At 45.4% G+C, this 24,861-nt stretch overlaps 1 protein-coding gene across 7 annotated transcripts in view; it reads left to right on the forward strand.

Annotated features, from left to right (window-relative positions):
• The window catches only part of klhl5 (kelch like family member 5), a 123,162-nt gene that overhangs the window by 79,847 nt on the left and 18,454 nt on the right, over nucleotides 1–24,861 (forward strand). For all 7 annotated transcript variants that reach the window (XM_033027059.1, XM_033027041.1, XM_033027069.1 and 4 more), the window contains 2 exons: nucleotides 14,404–14,590; nucleotides 20,934–21,158. In XM_033027059.1, the coding sequence (XP_032882950.1) occupies nucleotides 14,404–14,590; nucleotides 20,934–21,158 (412 nt within the window). The remainder of the gene's footprint in view (nucleotides 1–14,403; nucleotides 14,591–20,933; nucleotides 21,159–24,861) is intronic.

Below are 24,861 nucleotides of genomic sequence, written 5' to 3' on the forward strand. Positions count from 1 at the left end.
CACACACACACACACACACACACACACACACACACACACACACACACACACACACACACACACACACACACACACACACACACACGCACACTAAAGCCACCAACAATATATACTGTTCGTCTTCCCCTTTACCTCCAGATAGATAGATAGATAGATATAATTTATTGCCACACAACCAGGGTCGGTGGAAATTTGGGTTGTCAGCAGCAGTACAATAATAAAGAACACACAATAAAACTGTAACACAAACATCCACCACAGCATTCATCACTGTGGTGGAAGGCACAAAAATTTGGCCAGTCCTCCTCCATTTCCCCCCCGTGTACAGGACCAGAGTCCAGAGTCAGTCCAGGATCGGCTCTTCCTCACCGGAGACCGTGGCTTTAAGATGGTGTAGGCCGCAGGCCGGCGGTCGAGATTTAAAGTCTTCGCCGCAGCCAGAAGCACCGTAGACTGCAGGGCCGGCGGTCGAAGCTCCCCTCCAGGGGTGATGGTAAGTCCATGCCGGCCCAGCGGTAGAAGTTGGCCGCGGGCCGGCAGTGATGGCTTCTTCTTCCCCCGGGTCCCCCACGAGGGATCCCGGGCTGTAGACGCCGCACCAGCTGGAGCTCTGCAGACCGTGGCTTCAGGCTGCGACTTCAGGCTGCCGGCTGCCCCGGGCCAGCGAAACGGAGTGCTCCCCTCCAGCGAGCCCCAGCGAGGGCTCACCCGCTCCACGCCGAGAGTCCACGCTGCGCCCGCCGCTGAAGCCCCGGGCGCGTCTCCGGGAAAGGCCGCGCCGATCCTTGATGTTAGGCCACGGGGGAGGCGACCTGGAAAAAGTCGCCTCTCCATGGAGGAGGCGACCGAAGCGGCTTCCCCCTTACCCCCCCACACCACCCCCCACACAAAACACACGAAGGAACATTAAATACATACTTTAAAACATACTAAAAAAAAATTTTAAAGTTGAAAAAACTGACGCGCTGCTGACATGGCTGCACACAGAGGAGCGCCCCCCTACAGGATACACCCTCGTGTGTGCTAGTATTGCTTTGAGATCAAGGTCAAGTTTATACCCAACTTCCTCGGGCTGTTACTGATGTTGTGCTGCATCTTACAATTTGCTATTCATTAATACGTGAAATGGAAACCCAACTCCACACTTGGGAGAGAAGACTATCCACCTTCTCATCACATGAACACTAATATTTTCTGGCATTATCAACTTCTCAAAAATCCAGGCCTTCAGTGGCCATACTTTGGTCCTTCAAAACCTCCTTGGCAATCTCTTCCCAGTATTGTCAGTCTGTAGTCTAGAAGGGCATCTGGTGTCAACTTGTATATAGAACTGGTCTCCTGCTATCACTCAACTCCAGCAGCCTGCTCAGTCTCACTGAGCCAATTGGAGCAATCTCCAACCAACCCCTGCAACTATTCCATCAATATATAATTTATCTTTGATGGTAACACTCTCCAGTAGTTTGCTCTGCATTTTTTTTGTGTTGCACTATATCTCTTTAAGAATTGCCATTCAAGAAATGCTGGAGAACGCTATGCTGAAGCTGAGAGCAGCAATAAACAAGGACATCCTAAAATACTGCTCCATGATCCTCGCAATTGGAGATCTTTCACAAATTGTGTTTGGGCACCTGCTAGGCTGCCTCAACCCATTAAAAGACAGTGAAACCAATTTGTGTGTAACAGTGGGTTAGGCATGTAACATTTCAACTTCCCTGTTTCATAAAATTTCTGACATTCTCCTTTTATATTTTCTGATCCAAAGAGCCGTTTAATGTAGGCATTTGTGCATGAAACAAAGCATTTCAGTCTCAAACATAACCGTATTTATCTATGTTAGCAGAAAACCTGCAACATTTGTTTTAGCAAAAGCTGTATAGCTCTTAAAACATCCTAGAGAATTCAATCCTTGAAGGGTTAAAATGACCTTGCATAAATAGGCTGGCAAACTGATAATAGTCTGAAGAAGGGTCTTGACCAGAAACATTATTCATTCCTTCTCTCCAGAGATGCTGCCTGTCCCGCTGAGTTACTCCAGCATTTTGTGTCTATCTTCTGACAAACTGATAGTTGTTGCCAAACTCTAGATTGACAACTTGACAAGTCATTAAAGCTTTGAATGTAACCCTTGTGTCAAGTAGTTACATTTATTCTGAAATTAATCCCTGAGGTTTTCATAAATATGACAGTGGTCAACAGCACAAGCAGAAATAGCAGCTTGGAGACCCAAGAAACTGTGGATGCTGGAATCTTGACCAAAGCACTAAATGTTGGAGGAATTCAGCAGGGGGAAACTGTATTTTCTCAGTCCTACCTGGTCGGAGATGCGGCTTTCCTCCGAGTCGCATTTTTGCCCTCTCCATGCGGCCTGCCAGCGGAACTGGAGCGGCGTTTCCTGCCGGGACCGGCTGGGACTGCAGCTTTGGCGGCGGCACAGCGCTGAGGCACCGTCGTGGAGTGGGCGATGCCTTGCCCGGGTCGCCGTGTGGGGCTCCGGAGGGCTGAAGACCGCCGACGGGAACATCGCGGAGCTGTGGCTGCGGGCGTCCAGATGCGGGTGGCACTGATTTCAAACACCGCGGGGCCTGGGATCTCTCGTCAGGCTCCGACCAGCGCGGCCTGTGGACTTCGGGAGCCGCGGTCTCCGGGGAGGAAGCGGCCATTCCAGTTACTCCAATGCCGCTGAAGAGTGTTCTCCCGACGCCGGAACTCCATCATCCGGTTAGAGGGCCTATGACATCGGGCCGCCGTTGCGGCGACTGCGGAGGCCTCAAATAGGATGAACTAAGAGGAGGAGGACTGGAATTTTTAGTGCCTTCCCTCACAGTGGAAAGTGTTGATTCTGCTGTGGGGGGGGCGTTCATGTTAAATTCTATAGTGTGTTGTGTCTTTTCTTTTTTTAAATTTTATATGGATGTATGGTAATCTGATTTCTTCTCTGTAAAGCACTTTGGCTTCAACGTGATTTGATTTAAAAGTTGCTATATAAATAAAAATTACTTACTTACTTACTTAATTCTGTCTGTATCAGAACAGGCCAGGTCATCCATCTGAGATATTGATGCGTGGATAGAAAAGGTTGAGAGGGATATGGGCCAAACGCAGGCAAACTAGAACAGGTAGACATTTTGGTCAGCCTGGATGGGATGAGTCGGAGGGCCTATCCCTGCTGTATTGCATTTTGACTTGGTTGTTCCATCTTCATTAGTACAGCCTGACCAACTTGGCATATCCTACACCCTGCATTACACAGCTTTTTCATTCCTTTATCTATATTCACGCTTTATTTTCCCGCATCTCATAGTCTACACCAATTTTTTCTTTCCCTCATCCATCAACCTGTACAAAAGGGACGGGTTACACCTTAACTGGAGGGGGACCAACATTCTGGCAGGCAGGTTTGCTAGGGCTACACATGTGGGTTTGAACTAAATAGAGGGGGGGAGGGATTAACAAATTGGGAGTATAAAGATGGAGTTGAAGTGGAAGTGAGTACAAGAAAAGTTACAAAAGACTTTCGAATTAATGGGAAGGAAAGTTCGAGAAGGGATAAGATAGTAATGTCAGGCCCAATAGTGACCGGTCAATAGAGGGCCAATAGAGAGGGGAGGTGAATACCGAAGTTAAAGTGTTTTATATGAATGCGCAAAGTATAAGAAATAAAGTGAATGAGCTTGAGGCTCAGTTAGAAATTGGCAAATAATATTTTGGGTGAATTACAGAGACATGGCTGCAAGAGGACAAGGGCAGGGAACTGAATATTCAAGGGTATACATCCTATCGGAAAGACAGACAGGTGGGCAGAGAGGGTGGGGTAGCTCTGTTGGTGAGTAATGAAATTCTGTCCCTTGCGAGGGGTGACATTGAAACAGGAGATGTAGAGTCAGTATGGATAGAACTGAGGAATTGTAAGGGTAAAAAGACCCTAATGGGACTTATCTACTGCCCCCCGCAAACAGTAGCCTTGATATAGGGTGCAAGTTGAATCAAGATTTAAATTTGGCATGTCGTAAAAGTAATGCTACGGTTGTTATGGGAGATTTCAACATGCAGGTAGACTGGGAAAATCAGGTTGGTACTGGACCGCAAGAAAGGGAGTTTGTGGAGTGCCTCCGTGATGGATTCCTAGAGCAGTTTGTACTGGAGCCTACCAGGGAGAAGGCAATTCTGGATTTGGTGTTGTGTAATATACTGGATTTGATAAGGGAACTCGAGGTAAAGGAGCCATTAGGAGGTAGTGACAGTATAATGATGATAAGTTTTAATCTATAATTTCATAGGGAGATGGGAAAATCGGAAGTATCAGTGTTACAGTTGAACAAAGGGGACTATTGAGCCATGAGGGAGGAGCTGGCCTAAGTTGACTGGAAAGATACCCAAGCAGGAATGACAATGGAACAACAATGGCAGGTATTTCTGGGAATAATACAGAAGGTGCAGGATCAATTCATTCCAAAGAGGAAGAAAGATTCCAAGGGGAGTAAGGGGCGACCGTGGCTGACAAGGGTAGTCAGGGTTCAGCGTAAAAATCAAAGAGAAGAAGTATAACATAGCAAAGATGAGCGGGAAGCCAGAGGATTGGGAAACTTTTAAAGAGCAACAGAAGGTAACTAAAAAGGCAATAAAAAATGAGGTACTAAGGTAAGCAAGCCAATAATATAAAGGAGGATAGTAAAAGCTTTAGGTATGTGAAGAGGAAAAAAATAGTTAAGACCAAAGATGGACCCTTGAAGACTGAAATAGGTGAGTTTATGAAGGGGAACAAGGAAATGGCAGACGAGTTGAACAGCTACTTTGGATCCGTCTTCACTAAGGAAGACACAAACAATCTCCCTGATGTACTAGTGGCCAGAGGATCTAGAGTGACGGAGGAACTGAAGGAAATTCACATTAGACAGGAAATGGTGTTGGGTAGACTGATGGGACTGAAGGCTGATAAATCCCCAGAGCCTGATGCTCTGCATCCCAGGGTACTTAAGGAAGTGGCTCCAGAAATCGTGGACGCATTGGTGATCATTTTCCAATGTTCTATGGATTCAGGATCAGTTCCTGTGGATTTGACGATAGCTAATGTCATCCTACTTTTTATGAAAGGCAGAAGAGAGAAAACAAGGAATTATAGACCAGTTAGCCTGACATCGGTGGTGGGGAAGATGCTGGAGTCAATTATAAAAGATGAAATAGCAGCACATTTAGATAGCAGTAGCAGGATCGGTCTGAGTCAGCATGGATTTACGAAGGGGAAATCATGCTTGGCTAATCTTCTGCAATTTTTTGAGGATGTAACTAGGAATATGGACAAGCGAGAGCCAGTGGATGTAGTGGGTACCCGGACGGGGCATCGAAGAACGAGAAGCCAAAGCCAAATAAACGAACGGGCGCAATGCCGAAAAGCCAGAAAACGTACAGGACGTCTCCGGGGACAGGATTTGTCCGAGACCTTGTCAGCGATTGGTCCAGACCCCGCGTCCATCACATCACTGGCCGTGGGAGGCGGGAGGGTGGGGGGTATTTTTAATTTTCCTTCGCCGCTTTTGGCCTGCCAAAGATCATAGAGCGGATTATTTTTGTAAACGTTGATCTGCCATGGTGGTGCTTGGGGTTAAGAGGCTGGAATCTCTCTCTCCCTCTCCCTCTCCCTCTCCCTCTCCCTCTCCCTCTCCCTCTCCCTCTCCCTCTCCCTCTCCTCTCCCTCTCCCTCTCCCTCTCCCTCTCCCTCTCCCTCTCCCTCTCCCTCTCCCTCTCCCTCTCCCTCTCCCTCTCCCTCTCCCTCTCCCTCCCCCGTCCTCTCCCTCTTCCCCCCCATCCTCTCCCTCTTCCCCCCGTCCTCTCCCTCTTCCCCCCCTCCTCGTCCTCGTCCCTCTTTCCCCCCCCGTCCTCTCCCTCTTCCCCCCCCTCCCCGTCCTCTCCCTCTTCCCCCCCTCCTCTTTCCCCCCCTCTTTCCCCCCCCGTCCTCTCCCTCTTTCCCCCCCGTCCTCTCCCTCTTCCCCCCCCCCCCCCCCCGTCCTCTCCCTCCCTCTCTCCCCACCCTCTCTTCCCTCCCCCTCCCTCTCTAACTATCTATCTATTGATCGAGAGAGAGTAAATAATGCGCTCTATGATCTTTGGCAGTCTAAAAGCGGCAAAGGAAAATATAAATTGCCCCCCACCCTCCGGCCAGTGATGTGATGGATGTGGTGTCTGGACCAATCGCTGGCAATGTCTCGGACAAATACTGTCCTTGGAGACGTCTTCCTTTATCTGGCTTTTCGGCGTCACGTATTTGGCTTTTCGGCGTCGCTCCCGTTTGGTTATTTGGCTTTTCGGCGTCGTTTCCGTTCGGTATTTTGGCTTCCAATTCTTGGCTTCAGCTTCTCGTCCTTCGACGCCCCGTACGCACATGGATGTAGTGTACCTGGACTTTCAGAAAGCATTTGATAAGGTCCCACATAGGAGATAAGTGGGCAAATTTAGAGCACATGGTATTGGGGTAGGGTACTGACATGGATAGAAAATTGGTTGGCAGACAGGAAACAAAGAGTAGGGATTAAAATGCAGAATGGCAGGCAGTGACTAGTGGGGTACTGCAATGCTCGGTGCTGGGACCGCAGCTATTTACAATATACATTAATGATTTAGATGAAGGGATTAAAAGTAACATTAGCAAATTTGCAGATGACACAAAACTGGGTGGCAGTGTGAACTGTGAGGAGGATGTGGAATTATCTGCCTCAGAGGGAGGTGGAGGCAGGTTCTCTGGATGCTTTCAAAAGAGAGCTAGATAGGGCTCTTAAAAATAGCAGAGTCAGGGAATATGGGCAGAAGGCAGAAACGGGGTACTGATTGGTGATGATCAGCCATGATCACATTGAATGGCTCGAAGAGCCGAATGGCCTACTTCTGCACCTATTGTCTATTGATGCTATGAGGATGCAGGGTAACTTGGACAGTTTGAGTGAGTGGGCAGATGCATGGCAGGTGCAGTTTAATGTGGATAAATGTGAGGTTATCCACTTTGGTGGCAAAAACAGGAAGGCAGATTATTATCTGAATGGTGTCAAGTTGGGAAAAGGGGAAGTACAACGAGATCTGGAGGTCCTTGTTCATTAATCACTGAAAGTAAGCATGCAGGTACAGCAGGCAGTGAAGAAAGCGAATGGCATGTTGGCCTTCATAACAAGAGGAGTTGAGTATGGGAGCAAAGAGGTCCTGCAGTTGTACAGGGCCCTAGTGAGACCACACCTGGAGCATTGTGTGCAGTTTTGGTCTCCAAATTTGAGGAAGGACATTCTTGCTATTGAGTGAGTACAGCATAGGTTCACGAGCTTAATTCCCGGGATGGCGTGACTGTCATATGTTGATAGAAGGGAGCGGCTGGGCTTTTATACTCTGCAATTTAGAAGGATGAAAGAAGATCTTATTGAAACATATAAGATTATTAAGGGTTTGGACACGCTAGAGGCAGGAAACATGTTCCCGACGTTGGGGGAGTCCAGAAACAGAGGCCACAGTTTAAGAATAAGAGGTAAGCCTTTTAGAGCGGAGATGAGGAAAAACATTTTCACACAGAGGGTTGTGAATCTGTGGAATTCTCTGCCTCAGAAGGCAGTGGAGGCCAATTCTCTGTATGCTTTCAAGAATGAATTGGATAGAGCTCTTCAAGATAACAGAGTCAAGGGATATGGGGAAAAGGCAGGAGCGGGGTACTGAGTGTGGATGATCAGCCATGATCACAGTGAATGGCGGTGCTAGCTCAAAGGGCCGAATGGCCTACTTCTGCACCTATTGTCTATTGTCAGCCAGATGACCTTGTTTACAGCTTGTCTGTGTCAATACTGGCCTCATTGTATCTGAAATATTGCCGTTATCCTATCCATCCCTCCCCACCCTCTCTGCAACTTAATACTAATTTATTTTCTCTCTCCCAGTTCTGCAACCTAAAATATTAACTCCAGTTCCGTTTCCACAGACTGACCTGCTGAATGTTTCCAGCATTTTCTGCTTTTATTTCAAATTTCCCACGGCTGCAGTTTTAATGTAATTTTTAAATCTGGTACTTTTGGTCACTGAACTTCAAGAATGATTGAGAGAGTAAGTTGTTTTATTAATGTCCTTCATATCTTGCTTTTGATCTGAGGTGAGGAGCTTTTTCCTGATGGCCTTGGGTAATAATTTTTTTTTCTCGACAGGAAGCGTGCAGTCAAACTTGTAATTGCTGCATTTATTTGATTTATTGCACCGTGATGAAAAGTGACAAAAGTCATCCATCAAATTTCACACTATGCTTTGGATCAGCAAAAGCAGATATAAAATTCTGCTTGAAGGTTCCCTTAAAATTCTGCTTGAAGGTTCACATATTTTTATAAATCTGTCATTTAGATTCTCCCCCATGCTGCTTTCTCTCCCAGTGCACACTGTGAATCAAATAACCTCCTGTGCCATAAAAGTCTGATTATATTCAGCATGTATTTATACTACATGTTAGTGCTTGGGTTTTTAAAATGTTGGACTCTCTATTATGGATCCAGTGTCTCGTCTCACTTTCTGCGACCTGCAAAAGATAACTCTGAAGAAGGGTCTCGACCCGAAACGTCACCCATTCCTTCTCTCCAGAGATGCTGCCTGTCCCGCTGAGTTACTCCAACTTTTTGTGTCTATCTAAAGATAATTCTACCACTATCTTAACAAGTTTTCACTTTGAAAGATCAATCAAGTAAGACATTTTTTTAAATTATAAGAGCAATAGTAATCTATAGAAGTATATAAAATTATGAGACCCAGATAGGGTAGAAAGTCAGTCTTTTCCTAAGGAGGAAATGTCAAATGCTGGAGGTCAAAACTTTAAGGTGAGTGGTGCAAAGTTAATGGAATTATGCAAAATTATGCAATTTTTAGACAAAATGGTAGGTGCCTGGAATGCACTGCCAACGAGGTGCAAGAACAGATACAAAAGCAACATTTCAGAAGATTTAGACAGGCACATGAACAGGCAGGGGACGGAGGGATATATACCATTGTGCAGGCAGTCAGATTATTTTAAAATGGCATCAGGATAAGCAGAGGCACCCTGAGCTGAACGGCCTGTTACTGTGCTATACTGTTCCATGTTAATCACGTTTGCCCTGATGCCATTTTAAATGCCATTACCCAAGAATTCTGCATTATTTCTCTTTAATAAGATCTGTGACCTATACAAGATCTTTTACAGTGATAGGTTACTGGAACTTGCTGATAAATGATATACAGGTGCACAACCTTTTATCCGAAAGCCTTGGGACCAGACACTTTTCGTAATTCAGAATTTGTCGGTCTTCGGAATGGAAATTTTTTAGCGTAGATTTTAATGGCTGGCTCAGTGGTAGAGTGCTCGGCTCATATCCGCAAGGTCGCGAGTTTGCGCCTTGATCCTGGCAGTTACTCGATCGCGAGTTTGAGTCTTCAATGTCGTTTTTTCTTGCAGAATAAATGTTTGTATGAAATACAGTGTAGGAGAGGTGTACTGACTGTGTGGGCAGAACTTTGGAAGTGATTGCCCACCAGTCTAAAAAGCCGCTGTGTCTCCCTGTCCCTGGGATAGCAGGGGGCGATCAAACAGCACAATACCCCCCTCCCCCTCCAACTCCAGAGGAATCCGCTCCCCGATGGGCCGTTACCAAAGATCATAGAGGAGCTCCTCTATGATCTTTGGCCGCTACAGCAACAAGTGGCAGTTTGCCCACAGCCCGAGCTGCGCCCCCTCATCCGCCACCCCAAGAACAAGACGTACCTTGCACACCATCAGCTTCTGCCCCTACGTGTTCCTCTGGAGTTGGAGCGGGGCTGGGCTGGAGTTGCTGCTGGCTGTGGGTCTCTGGGATCTCCGTGCTTGCAGTGGGCCTGGGGGTCGGTGGGCGGCGGTGGGAGCTGTGGACCTACGGACCTACCTCCGTGGAGCTAGCCAGCTTCGGAGCGTGGAGAGTTGCGGGGGCGAGCTGCTGCGACCCGACTCCGGTGGATGGTGACACCGGGAGCTCGCGGGTCTCCGGTGGGAGACTGCTTTGCGGGGCACCGGCAGCGGCGACATCTCCCGCCCGAATTACAGGGTTGAGAGTGACCTGGAGGGGCGCCTTACAACGCCCGGCGCGGCTGTAAATTGCCGCGGACTTGCGAGCGCCTGCTGGGGGCTTTGACCTCGACTTCGGGAGAGGAATGGAGAGCAGGGGAGAGACAAGTCTTTGCCTTCCATCACAGTGAGGAGAAGACTCACTGTGATGGATGTTTATGTGAATTGCCCCCTCCCTCTGCAACTGCAAACAACCCCACTCTCCTGCAAGGGCGGTACAGTTCCCGGAGGATGGCAGGTGGCTGGAGACGTCAGGACCAACAGGAACCCGCTCCCCGATGGGCCCCTACGACGCCCCGAGCTGCGCCCCGTCATCCGCAACCCAGGTTCCTCTGTAGTTGGAGTGGGGCTGGGCTGGGCTGCTGTTGGCTGTGGGTCTCTGGGATCTCTGTGCTTGCGGTGGGCCTGGGGGTCGGTGTCCAATTGGTCCTGACACGGTCCTGCGAAATCGCCGACGTGAAGACAGTGCAAAGCCCCCGCGCCGGTGCAATGGGCGGGGAGCTGGAGAGGGGAGGGAAGGGGTCACACACATGGCCGGGAAGCAGAGGGGTGTAGGTGGGGTGATACTGAAGCGAGCGACAATCTGCTGGTGCCTGCCCCGCTGAGTTAAAAAGTTCCCACGCAAGACTCACGAAACACTGTATATCGTGAGTCTACCGTGGGAACTTTTTAATTCAGCGGGCAGGCAGCAGCATATTGTCAATTATTAACCCTCCCGCGCAATATACCCTCATCTTCTCTTTTATGAATGGGGATTTAGTTCCCCTTTCTTCGAGGACCGACCGGAGGTTCCGCTGTCACCTCTGCGGGCCGCCCTCGGTGAACGTTTTCAAGGACCTTTCTTCAAGGACCGAAAAAATGTCCGCTATTCGGAGGTTTTCGTTATTTGGATCTTCGGATAAAAGGTTGTGCACCTGTAGTAGTAGAAGATCCAATAGCAACATATAAGAGCCATTTAGCAGGTACATGTGCAGGCAGATGGGACTGGTTTAAATTAGCATCATATTTGGAGCAGATATCTGTGTTATGTCCCCCCAGTCTGTTTATTCATTCAGTAGATCATGGCTGATGTTCTATTTCAAATCTCCTTTCCCATCCAATTCCCAATTTCCTTGATTCACTGATGTCCAAATGTGTTTGGATTTCCATCTTCAATATACTCAAAGCTTGCCCTCTGAAGTGGATAATTCCAAAGATTCACAATCACCTTGGTCAATATCTCTCTCATTTCAATGCTTAATGGTTGACTCCTTATGGATGCTAGTTGTTACTCGTCCTAGCCTGTTTGCTTTCAAATTATTCAATGGCCTCGTCCATATTCCCCCTTTAATTCCGTAATGGCACTAATTTCAAAGTCACATGTGGAGTCTACTAACGTAATCACAGATTTTCAGGCTATTATCCTGTCATTTTATTTGTTCATTAGATTCTTACTGTGATTGCTTTTAATAATAGTTGATAAGGTTTTTCTTTGGGATATCTGTAAGCCAGTTGCATGGAATAGTGTATTTTTATTAAGATTCGCTAGTATCGCCTTTACAAAATTTCTAGATAGTACAGACTGTTCATTTAAGGTTTTTGTCAAATACACTATAGCAAGACGACTTGAATTTATGTTTTCCAAACTGCTTCACACGAGTTCACACATTAAATTTGGCATTGATACATTTGTATATAAGCTGCAAATCAACAAAACTTCAAGGAGATATGGTTTAAGAAATGTCTTTAAAGAGAAAATAGCTTTGAAGAGATAAACGGAATTCTTCAGTCTGAAGAAGGATCTCGACCCGAAACCTCACCCATTCCTTCTCTCCAGAGATGCTGCCTGTCCCGCCGAGTTACTCCAGCATTATGTGTCTACTTTCGATTTAAACCAGCATCTGCAGTTCTTTCCTACATAAGAGATAAACGGAATTTGGAAGAGAATGCCAAAGTTCATGGTTTTGAGCAACAAACTCTGGAATACTGGAGTAGGTAAATTGGAGGGCAATCAAGAAACCTTATGTACATATATCTCCGGGTTGTTTGTGGATGAGTGTTGCTAAGTAACATGTCCCTCAACCCAGTGGTATTTTCTTTTGTGAAAGAGTGAAAAATAAGGTAAATATGTTCACATTTTTGATACCCAACAGAATAACATTGTGTAGGAAGGAACTGCAGATGCTGGTTTAAACCAAAGATAGACACAAAGAGCTGGAGCAACTCTGCGGGTTAGACAACATCTCTGGACAAAAGGAATAGGTGACGTTTCAGGTCAAGACCCTTCTTCAGATTGAGAGTCAGGGGAAGGGAAACGAGAGATCTAAACGGTGATTTAGAGAGAGAGAGAGAGAACAAATAAATTAAAGATATACAAAAAAGTAAGAATGATAAAGGAGACAGGCTGTGCTGTAGCTGTGCTGTAGGTGAAAACGTGTTGTCTCATTGTCTGTAAATCGATTTCAGCTAGACAACAGCTAACAATGGCCAGTTTTCTTTATCATCATTACTTTTTTGCATATCTTTCATTCATTTGTTCTACAGTGCCCTCCATAATGTTTGGGACAAAGACCCATCATTTATTTATTTGCCTCTGTACTACACAATTTGAGATTTGTAATAGAAAAAATCACACGTGGTTAAAGTGCACATGCCAGATTTTAATAGCCATTTTTATACATTTTGGTTTCATTTTGGTTGCTCTTGCCATCACTCTGACATATGTTAATCTTCATCTCATCTGTCTATAAGACCTTTTTCCAGAACTGGTTGCTCTTTTAAGTACTTCTTGGCAAACTGTAACCTGGCCATCCTATTTTTGTGACTGACCAGTGGTTTGCACCTTGCAGATCTTTGGATCTTGGGCAGTTCCTTCTCTCCTCTATACTTTGCTCTTGCCATTACTCTGATATAAGTTAATCTTCGTCTCATCTGTCCACTAGACCTTTTTCCAGAACTGTGGTTGCTCTTTTAAGTACTTCTTGGCAAACTGTAACCTGGCCAAACTGGCTAACCAGTGATTTGCATCTTGCAGTGTAGCTTCTGTATTTGTGTTCATGAAGTCTTCTGCGGACAGTGGTCATTGACAAATCCACACCTGACTCCTGAAGAATATTTCTGTTCTGTCGGACAGGTGTTTGGGGATTTTTCTTTATTATAGAGATAATTCTTCTGTCATCAGCTGTGGAGGTCTTCCTTGGCCTGCCAGTCCCTTGCGATTAGTAAGCTCACCAGTGCTCTCTTTCTTCTTAACAGTTGATTTTGGTAAGCCTGAGGTTTGGCTGATGTCTCTAACAGTTTTATTCTTGTTTCTCAGTCTCATAATGGCTTCTTTGACTTTCATTGGCACAACTTTGATCCTCATGTTGATAACCAGCAATAAAAGTTTCCAAAGGTGATGTAAAGACTGGAGGAAAGACTAGGTGCTGAGAGCTCTCTTATACCTGCATTAAGGAGACAATTATTACGCACCTGAGCAATTACAAATACCTGTGAACCCATGTGTCCCAAACATTATGGTGCCCTGAAATGGGGGGACTATGTATAAACACAGCTGTAATTTCTACATGGTGAAACCAAAATGTATAAAAATGGCCTTTATTAAAATCTGACAATGTGCACTTTAACCACAAAGACTTTGCCTTCCATCACAGTGAGGAGGAGAGTCACTGATGGATGTTTGTGTGACTTAAATTGTTTGTGTGTCTTGTAGAAATTGTTTCTTTTTGTATGGCTGTAGAAACAGACCTCATTTGAGCCTCATTTGAGGTTCAAATGACAATGAATAAAAATATTGTATATTGTAAGTGATTTTTTTTCTATTACAAATCTCAAATTGTGGAGTACAGAGGCAAATGATAGGTCTTTGTTCCAAACATTATGGGCACTGTATATCGCTGACTATATCAATTGTTTCCCTCTCCCCTGACTCTCAGTCTGAAGAAGGGTCTCGACCCAAAACCTATTCCTTTCCTTCAGAGATGCTGTCTGACCTGCTGAGTTCCCCAAGATTATTCTGTTTGTCTTGAGAATAAGCATTGTTACTGGCTTTACACCTGAATGTAATAAATCATAGTATTTATTTTGTTCCAAGAAAGATCCAGGTTTTAAGTAAGAACACTTATAATTATGATGTTTAAGAAGGAACTGCAGATGCTGGAAAATCGAAGATAGACAAAAATGCTGGAGAAACTCAGCGGGTAAGGCAGCATTTATGGAGCGAAGGAAATAGGCAACGTTTCGGGTCGAGACCCTTCATATATAATTATGATTTTTTTTTTAAAGTGAACACAGATTTGGCATATTTCAACAAATTTTGTTTGAGTTTGAATTCTTCTTGATAGTTTCTTGCAGACATGGAGAACAATCTGCTGCTTAGGGATGATATTGAATGCCAAAAACTCATCATGGAAGCAATGAAATATCATCTATTACCCGAGCGACGTAACATGATGCAGAGTCCTCGCACTAAGCCTAGAAAGTCTACTGTAGGTGTACTCTTTGCAGTTGGAGGAATGGATGCAACAAAAGGTACAGAGCATTAAATAATCATAAACTCGTAAAATCAGATTTCTATTTCGGTGATGACATTTCCTATCGAGTATAGCACATTTTTAAATTTTCTTCTGATACAGGTAACACAATTTACAATCTGCTATATTGCACCATTATGCTGTCTTGCATTACTCGTAGAGTCGGATAATTGAACAGCACAGAAAGAGGCCCTTCAGCCCAACACATTAGTGCCTTTGAAGATACCGCATCTAAGCTGCACTTGGCCCATATCCCTCTAAACCTTTCCTATCTTTTTCCTATCCATGTAAAAAAACGACTTTTAAATCCGATTCAGATTCAGATTCAGATTCAACTTTAATTGTCATTGTCAGTGTACAGTACAGAGACAACGAAATGCAGTTAGTATAAATGTTGTTATCGTACTGTCTCAATTGTTTCCTCTGGTAATTCATTCCATATACCCAGCATACTCTCTATGAAAAGATTGCTCCTTGGGTTCCTATATAAATCTTTCTCCACTCACCTTAAACCTATGTCCTGTGATTCTTAATTCCCCTATCCCGGGCAAAAGACTCTGCATTCACCATGTATTCCCCTCAGAATTTTATAACATCTAAGATAATTCCTCAGCCTTCTGCGCTCCGTGGAATAAAATCCTAACCTGCCCAACCTCGCCCCATAGCTCAGGCCCTTGAGTTCGCAACATCCTCATAAATATTTTCTGCACTCTTTCCTGCTTATTGGCATCTTTCCAATAGCAAGGTGAACAAACCTGAGCACGATATTTAAAGTGCGGCCTCAGCAAACTTTGTGTACAATTGTAACATAACATCCCAACTGCTATACTCAATTCCCTGACTCATGAAGGTTAGCTGCCAAAAGTCTTCTTAATCACCCTATCTACCCCGCAATGCCAATATTATGGGACTCAGCATGTACTCATATCCCCCTGCTCTACAACACTCCCTTGGGCCCTACTGTTTATTGTAAAAGTCCTGTCCTAGTTTTACTGCCAACCCTATCAGAATTAAACTATTAGCCAATCCTTGGCCTATATGCCCTGCTGATCAAGATCCTGATTTAATTCATCATAACCATCTTCACTGTCTACTTGGATAGGAGAGGTTTGATATCTTATTTTCATATCATTTACGCTTACTAATCATGCCTTGCACATAGATGAGAAACAGCAATGGACCCAGCACCGATCCATAAGGTACATCACTGGTCACAGCCTCCAGTCAAAAAACAATTTTACATACGCACGCTCTGCTTCCTACAGTGAAGTCAATTCATGAGACGCCATCTCTGACTATTCCTAATCAACCCCTCTCTTTTTAAATGCATATTTATATCTTATCCCTCAGAATCCTCTTCAGTATTTTCCGACCATGGATGTTAAGCTCACTGTTCGCTCCCAGCTTTTGATTTGCAGCCCTTCTTAAATAGAGGCCCAACATTAGCTATCCTCGAGCACGTCTAATGACAATTTGTATATCTCAGCCAGGACTCCTGCAATTTTCTCTCTAGCTTCCCACTGTGAGCTTGGATATATCTAATCAGATCCAGGAGATTTAGGTACCTTCACACATCTTGGGATATTCAGCAGCTCCTTGACAATAATACCAGGGAGAAGGCAATTCTGGATTTAGTGTTATATAATGAACCGGATTTGATGAAGGACCTCGAGGTTAATGAGCCATTAGGAGGCAGTGACCATAACATGATCAGGTTTAATCTACAATTGGAGAGGGAGAAGGGTAGATCGGAGGTGTCAGTGTTGCAGTTGAATAAAGGGGACTATGTGGCCATGAGGGAGGAGCTGGCCAAAGTTGACTGGAAAGATACACTAGCAGGGATGACAGTGGAACAAAAATGGCAAGTGTTTCTAGGAATAATACAGAAGGTGCAGGATCAGTTCATTCCTAGGAGGAAGAAAGATTCCAAGGGGAGAAAGGGACGACTATGGCTGACAAGGGATGTCACGGACAAAATTAAAGCGAAGAAGTACAACGTAGCAAAGATGAGCGGGAAGCAAGAGGATTGGGTAATGTTTAAAGAACAACAGAAGATAACTAAAAAGACAATACGGGGAGAAAAAGTGAGGTACGAAGGTAAGCTAGCCAAGAATATAAAGGATGATAGTAAAAGCTTCTTTACTATCTTTAGGTATGTGAAGAGGAAAAAATTAGTTAAGACCAAAGTTGGACACTTGAAGATCGAAAAAGGTCAATTTCTTATGGGGAACAAGGAAATGGCAGATGAGTTGGACAGGTACTTTGGATCTGCCTTTACTAAGGAGGACACAAACAACCTTCCTGATATAGTAGTGGCCAGAGGATCTGGGGTGACAGAGGAATTGAAGGAAATCCACATTAGGCAGGAAATGGTGTTGGATAGACTGATGGGACTGAAGGCTGATAAACCCCCAGGGCCTGATGGTCTGTATCCCAGGGTACTTGAGGAAGTGGCTCTAGAAATCGTGGATTCACTGCGGATAATTCTCCAATGTTCTATAGACTCAGGATCAGTTCCTGTGGACTGGAGGGTAGCTAATGTTATCCCACTTTTTAAGATAGGCGGGAGAGAGAAAACGGAATTATAGACCAGTTAGCCTAACATCGGTGGTGGGGAAGATGCTGGAGTTAATTATAAAAGATGAGATAGCCGAACATTGGATAGCAGTAACGGGATCGGTCCGAGTCAGCATGGATTTACGAAGGGGAAATCATGCTTGACTAATCTTCTGGAATTTTTTGAAGAAGTAACTAGGAAAATGGACACGGGAGAGCCAGTGGATGTAGTGTACCTGGACTTTCAGAAAGCATTTGACAAGGTCCCACCTAGGAGATTAGTGGGCAAAATTAGAGCACATGGTATTGGGGGTAGAGTGCTGACATGGATAGAGAAGTGGTTGGCAGACAGGAAACAAAGAGTAGGGATTAACGGGTCCCTTTCAGAATGACCGGCAGTGACTAGTGGGGTACCGCAAGGCTCAGTGCTGGGACCGCAGCTATTTACAATATACATCAATGATTTGGATGAAGGGATTAAAAGTAACAGTAGCAGATTTGCAGATGTCACAAAGCTGGGTGGCAGTGTGAACTGTGAGGAGGATGCTATGAGAATGCAGGGTGACTTGGACAGGTTGGGGGAGTGGGCAGATGCATGGCAGATGAAGTTTAATGCGGATAAATGTGAGGTTATCCACTTTGGTAGCAAAAACAGGAAGGCAGATTACTATCTAATTGGCATCAAGTTGGGAAAAGGGGAAGTACAACGGGATCTGGGGTCCTTGTACATCAGTCTATGAAAGTAAGCATGCAGGTACAGCAGGCAGTGAAGAAAGCGAATGGCATGTTGGCCTTTATAACAAGAGGAATCGAATATAGGAGCAAAGAGGTCCTTCTGCAGCTGTACAGAGCCCTAGTGAGACCTGGAGTATTGTGTGCAGTTTTGGCCCCCTAATTTGAGGACGGGCATTCTTGATATTGAGGGAGGGCAGCGTAGGTTTACAAGGTTAATCCCCGGGATGGCAGAACTGTCATATGCTGAGAGAATGGAGTGGCTGGGCTTGTACACTATGGTGTTTAGAAGGATGAGAGGGTATCTCATTGAAACATATAAGATTGTTAAGGGTTTGGACACGCTAGAGGCAGGAAACATGTTCCCGATGTTGGGGGAGTCCAGAACCAGGGGCTACAGTTTAAGAATAAGGAGTAAGCCATTTAGAACGGAGACGAGGAAGCACTTTTTCTCCCAGAGAGGGGTGAGTCTGTGGAATTCTCTGCCTCAGACGGCGGTGGAGGAAGGTTCTCTGGATGCTTTCAAGAGAGAGCTAGATAGGGCTCTTAAAAATAGCGGTCAGGGGATATGGGGAGAAGGCAGGAACGGGGGATAATCAGCCATGATCACATTGAATGGTAGTGCTGGCTCGAAGGGCCGAATGGCCTACTCCTGCACCTATTGTCTATTGTCTAATACAGACTGTCCTCATGACATCTCCATTAACTTTCCCAAATTCCATAGTCTTGTGTCTTTTTCCAAGGTAAAAACAGAGAAGAAATATTAATTGAGTACCTTGCCTATCCCCTGTGGCTCCAAACATAGAAGACCAATTTAGTTTCCGATGGGCCAAATTATTTATTTAGTTTCCCCTTTTCCCTTAATATACATATTTGAATTCTCCTTAATGTTATCTGCCAGAGCAATCTCCTGCCCTTATTTTGCCCTCCTAATTTCCTTCGTAAAATCCTCAACCTCCCAAACTACACCAGAGATACACTTAATCCCATGCCTCTATTTCCTGACCAGATCTTGAATTTCTCTCATCATCCTGGGTTCCTTACTCCTCTCTGCCTTTCCCTTCACTCTACCAAGAATATGCATACCTTGAACTGTCAGAATGATGCTATTAAGCGCATTCCACTTTGTCCGCAGACACCCCTATGCCTGCAGACAACCAACTCCAATCAACTTTTGCAAGTTTGTTCAACACCATCAAAATTGGCTTTGCCCCAATTTGAACTTGTGGACCAGCCCTGTCTTTAACCATAATTATTATAAAGCTAATAGAACCATGGTCACTGTTCCCAAAAGTTCACCCACTGACACTTCGTAGTAGTACAATACAGAAACAGGTCCTTCAGCCAAACCGGTCCAGTCCAACCAAAATTGCCCCATATAAGATAATCCCTCCATATCCAAACCTGTCCAATCCATGTATCTATCCAAATATCTTTTTAAAATTGGTGTTGTAAAGAGTAATTTATCCGAACTCTTCCCAGACCAATTCCCAAGTGTAGGTCAAAATCTACCCTCACAATTATAGGGTTATCTACAGCTGGGAACTTAGGAAAGTTACTGGAGATGTCTTGAGGACAGTCTGTATTATTGTCAAGGAGGTGTTGAATATTTTGCCTGAGAAAACTTTCCTGAATAATCTTGACACATTGCACCCAATCTAAGCCATTGGTTCAATGGCAGTCCAAGATTATATTGGGAAAGTTAAAATCTCCTGCAAGACAACCCTATTTGTCTTATAACTGTTTGCAACCCTCCTGAGTAGCAATAGCAAACCTGCCTGCAGGATATTGGTCCTCCCCCATTTCAGATACAACCTGTCCCTCATGCAGCAGCCATGCATTTATCTGTCCTATTGCTATCTTCCTATTCCTACCTTCACTGGCATGTGGCACTTAGAGTGATCCAGAAATTACAACTCTTGAGGTCCTTACAAAATTCTTAAGGGGTTGGACAGGCTAGATGCAGGAAGATTGCTCCCGATGTTGGGGAAGTCCAGGACAAGGGGTCACAGCTTAAGGATAAGGGGGAAATCCTTTAAAACCGAGATGAGAAGAACTTTTTTCACACAGAGAGTGGTGAATCTCTGGAACTCTCTGCCACAGAGGGTAGTCGAGGCCAGTTCATTGGCTATATTTAAGAGGGAGTTAGATGTGGCCCTTGTGGCTAAGGGGATCAGAGGGTATGGAGAGAAGGCAGGTACGGGATACTGAGTTGGATGATCAGCCATGATCATATTGAATGGCGGTGCAGGCTCGAAGGGCCGAATGGCCTACTCCTGCACCTAATTTCTATGTTTCTATGTTTTCTATGTCCTGCTTTGTTTTACCTTTTGCCTAACTCCCAAACAAGAACCTGTGGGAACTCATCCCTTTTCCTACCTATGCCATTTGTGCCAATGTGCATAATTATTTCTGACTGCTCACCCTCGCCCTTAAGAATGTTCTGCAGCTGCTCTGGGACATCCTGGACCCTGGCACCAGGATGGCAATGCACCATCCTGGAGTCGCGTTTGCTGTCACATAATCTGCTGTCTGTGCTCCTAACTAATGAGCCTTCCATCACTGCAGCCCTGTCTGACTTCACTCTTCCCTACTGTACTTCAGACCCCAGCCTGGAAGCCACTAACCTGACTGCTGCTGTTGCTCTCCTCTGAATAGTATCCAAAAGGGAATACTTGATTTTGAGGAGAACGGCCACAGGGGATTCCTGCACTCTTTGTATTGTGTTTATTGTCATATGTATACTCTTTACTCTGAACTTCATGTGACAAGGTGTTTTATTGCACCCTTGTGTAAATTACAATAAAATTAACCTAAACCAATCCGAGTCTGAATCTGAGAAAATACATGCCCATGTTTATAATTATGCAAAGCAGTACAATAAAATTGCATTTTCAAAAACATTTTAAGAAGTATTATTACGGTTTACTTTTTATTTATGTTAACAGTACAGCTTTAAATTAAAATAAAAAAGCATTTTCCCCAAGAATCCTCCTTCAAATTCAAAGAGGGTGTTTTCATTTTGTTTAATGTTAATGGTGATTCTGTTTCAGGTGCCACAAGCATTGAAAGATATGATCTTCGCTCCAATACTTGGACACATGTTGCTAATATGAATGGGAGACGACTGCAGTTTGGTGTGGCAGTTCTGGATGACAAACTTTATGTTGTGGGCGGCAGAGATGGATTGAAGACCTTAAATACAGTAGAGTGCTACAATCCAAAAACTAAGAGTTGGAATGTAATGCCCCCTATGTCGACACATAGGCATGGCCTTGGTAAGTAGCATGAGTCAAAGAGTCATACAGCATGGAAACGCTCCCTTCAGCGCAACTCACTTGTGCCACCCTAGATGCTCCATCTAAGCTAGTCCCATGTGCCCCTGTGGGGCCCACATCCCTCTAAACATTTCCTATCCATGTAATGGCTGAAGTAGGTTACATAAGAGATTCCAGCAGTTTTGACACCGCCTGTGTCATTCCTGTTCAATTGCATTAGGTTGATAAAGGGAAAATAATAAGGTCGACCTATTATTAATAATACATTTGCTACTATTATCATGATGTGAATCATTTTATTACAATCAATGATGGATATTTCTGAGGTTTTCTAATCTCTGGTCTGATCAACCTGATGTACGTTGATTCATAAAAGCGGGTGATGTGATTTAAAGAGAATAACTCGAGATCTAAGAGCTAATAAATTGTAAGATCAAATATTCTTGAACTGGAAGCATCCTTATAATGTGGTTCAAGAGGGAATAAACATATCTGCAGACATTAGAACCCAGGCTTTCAAAGCAGAAATATTGAAGCATGCAAAAGACATGCCTTTGTTGATAATTCATGAACTCACTTCCCTTGTCTGAGAAGAGGAGAGCAGGCTGGGGGATCTTGGAAGTATTGTGTGCAGTTCTGTTCGCTCCATTAGAGGAAAGATGTGGAGGCTTTGTAGAGGTGCACAGGAGGTGTATCTGAATGCTGCCTGAATTGGAAGTTTCAGCTACAGGGAGAGCTTGGATAGACTTGGATTGTTTTCACTGGAGTGTCGGAGACTGAGGAGAGATCTGATAGAGTTATATAGAAATATAAGAGGCATAGATAGGTTTGACGGTCGAGTGTATCCTTTTTTAACTTGTTAGTTTGTATTCCTGTTAGTTTGATTTCAGTTGAAAACCACACAAATGTAAGTTTACAAGGAAGACCTGAAGCGCAACTGCAGTGGATTGGATTGTAAATGTTGAAAAAGCTTTATGGATTTCCTGAAAATCCACTATGCTCAGTCCGTGTTACTTTTTTTTCCCCCATTTCTTAAAAGTGTATGCATAGTTAATGATTTTTACCTAATCCCACCTGGTGAAGGCACTGGCAATGACCCCTGACCAGCTGCTGAGAAATGTGGCTTTGTGGCTACCATATTTTTACACTTCAGTGCTTTCTGCAGTCCTTTACCAGCAATTTTCCTCCAAGTCACAAGCCACCTCTTCCCCTACTGCTTCCTGTTCTTCTCACGTGGTAGAAGTGGTACTTACTGTATTAGCAGAACCCACAACCAGGGATCTTGGTTCTGAGTCAGCTGACAGTCATTTCAGGTATGTGTAGGAAGGAACTGCAGATGCTGATTTACACCAAAGATAAACACAATATGCTGGATTAACTCAGTGGGTCAGGTAGCATCTCTGGAGAAAAGGAATAGGTGACGTTTCGTGTCGTGCACCAGTCTGAAAAGGGTCTCGACCCGAAACGTCACCTATTCCTTTTCTCCAGTAATTTCAGGTAGCCAGTTGCAGCTGACCACTGTGTCACCGGCGGGCAGTTAATTTTGTAAATGAAACTAGTTAAGGTCATATATTTTAACGGCAAATTTAAGTGTATATTTTTAGAATAAATTCACTTGCTCACCAAGTTCCCATTTATTACTAAAGGTAGACACAAAATGTTGGAGTAACTCAGTGGGACAGGCAGCATCTCTGGAAAGAAGGAATGGTTGATATTTCGGGTCAAAACGTCACCCTTTCATTCTCTCCAGAGATGTTGCCTGTCCCGCTGAGTTACTCCAGCATTTTGTGTCTACTTTTGATTTAAGTCAGCATCTGCAGTTCTTTCCTACACATCCTTCCCATTTATTAGTCACTAGACCAAGTGCAGACCCGTTGGGTCTGTTTCCCCAACGGCGTTTTGCAGGGGGGGGGGGGGGGTGGGGGGGCTGCGGCATCAAACGCATATTAACCAACCCCCAAACACACAGGTGGGGGGAGGGAGGGGGGATGTGAAGAGGGGAGGGAGGGGAGAGGGGTGGAGGAAATGGGACAGATTTGGGAGGGAAAGGAGAGCGGGGTAGGGGGTGAGAGAGGGGGATGGGGAGAGAGATGTGGTGGAGGGGGAGGATGGGGAGGTAGGGAAGGAGGGAGGGAGGGGGAGAGGGGTGGGGGAGGGAGGGGAAAGAGTGGGGAGGGAGGTGGAGAGGGGTAGGGGGGAGTGATGGAAGAGGGACAGAGGGTAGGAGGAAGGGGGGGGGGTAGAGAGGGAAGGGGGGTGGGGGAGAGAGGGATGGGTGGGAGAGGGGTGCGGAGAAGGAAACATAGAACCATTGAAATTAAGTGCAGGAGTAGGCCATTCGGCCCTTCGAGCCTGCACCACCATTCAATATGATCGTGGCTGATCATCCAACTCAGTATCCTGTACCTGCCTTCTCTCCATACCCCCTGATCCCTTTAGCCACAAGGACCACATCTAACTCCCTCTTAAATACAGCCAATGAACAGGCCTCAACTACCTTCTGTGCCAGTGAATTCCAGAGATTCACCACTCTCTGTGTGAAAAATGTTTTTCTCATCTCTGTCCTAAAAGATTTACCCCTTATCCTTAAACTGTGACCCCTTGTTCTGGACTTCCCCAACATCTGGAACAATCTTCCTGCATCTAGCCTGTCCAACCCCTTAAGAATTTTGTAAGTTTCTATAGGATACCCCCTCAATCTTCTAAATTCTAGCATGTACAAGCCGAGTCTATCCAGTCTTTCGTCATATGAAAGTCCTGACATCCCAGGAATCAGTCTGGTGAACCTTCTCTGTACTCCCTCTATGGCAACAATGTATTTGAACATTGGGCATTGTGACATCACACGATGGAACGTTCACCAGGGGCTGGGGCTGGTGCTGCTTCTATGGGTGAGAAGCCAGTTTATTTTTGAAATATTGGGGGGGGTGGGTTAGGATTTGATTAAAAACGTGCACTTAAACACGACGACCAATGGCAAACCCGTTGGGTCTGATCCCCCAACGCAGCCGTTCCCTACCCGTAGCCCCCACTGTGGGGTGGGGGGCGGCATCACACACACTAACCACCCCCACACACAGAGTTGGAAAAGTGTATAAAGACCGTTCCCTACCTGTAGCCCCCAGGGGAGACGTGGTCGTCGAAGTCGGGTTCCGGCCGTCTTAAAATAGCGTATCTTGAAGTCGTCGAAGTCGGGTCCGTCTCGGCAACGCGGGGGGGGGGGGTGGTGTGGCGGGGCGGCATCACACACACGAAGCATCCCCACACACAGAGCCTTAAAAGTGTAATGCCCCAACACAGCCGTTGCCTACCCGTATCCCCCACGGGAGACGTGGTCCTCGAAGTAGAGCCGTCACCGAAAGGCCGTTTTTAAATGGCGTCGCTTGAAGTTGTGCTGCGGGCGCCAGCAGCCGTTATGGTCGCTGGCCAGCAGGAGGCGACAAAATGAGTGAGGGGGGGGGGTATGTTATCCATTAAAAACGTGCGCTTAAACACGACGGAATGAAATGAGAAGCGCATACTTAGAAAGAAAAGCGAAATCTCTGACGAAGTGGAAAAGACGTGGGCGGTCCTGCGGCCCCCAATAGCCCCCAATGGGGGGGGGGGGGGGGGCCTCACACACACTAACCACCCCCACACACAGAGTTGGAAAAGTGCATAAAGACCGTTCCCTACCTGTAGCCCCCAGGGGAGATTTGGTCGT

This window comes from Amblyraja radiata, chromosome 1 (assembly GCF_010909765.2).
Source record: "Amblyraja radiata isolate CabotCenter1 chromosome 1, sAmbRad1.1.pri, whole genome shotgun sequence".
Taxonomy (NCBI): Eukaryota; Metazoa; Chordata; class Chondrichthyes; order Rajiformes; family Rajidae; genus Amblyraja; species Amblyraja radiata.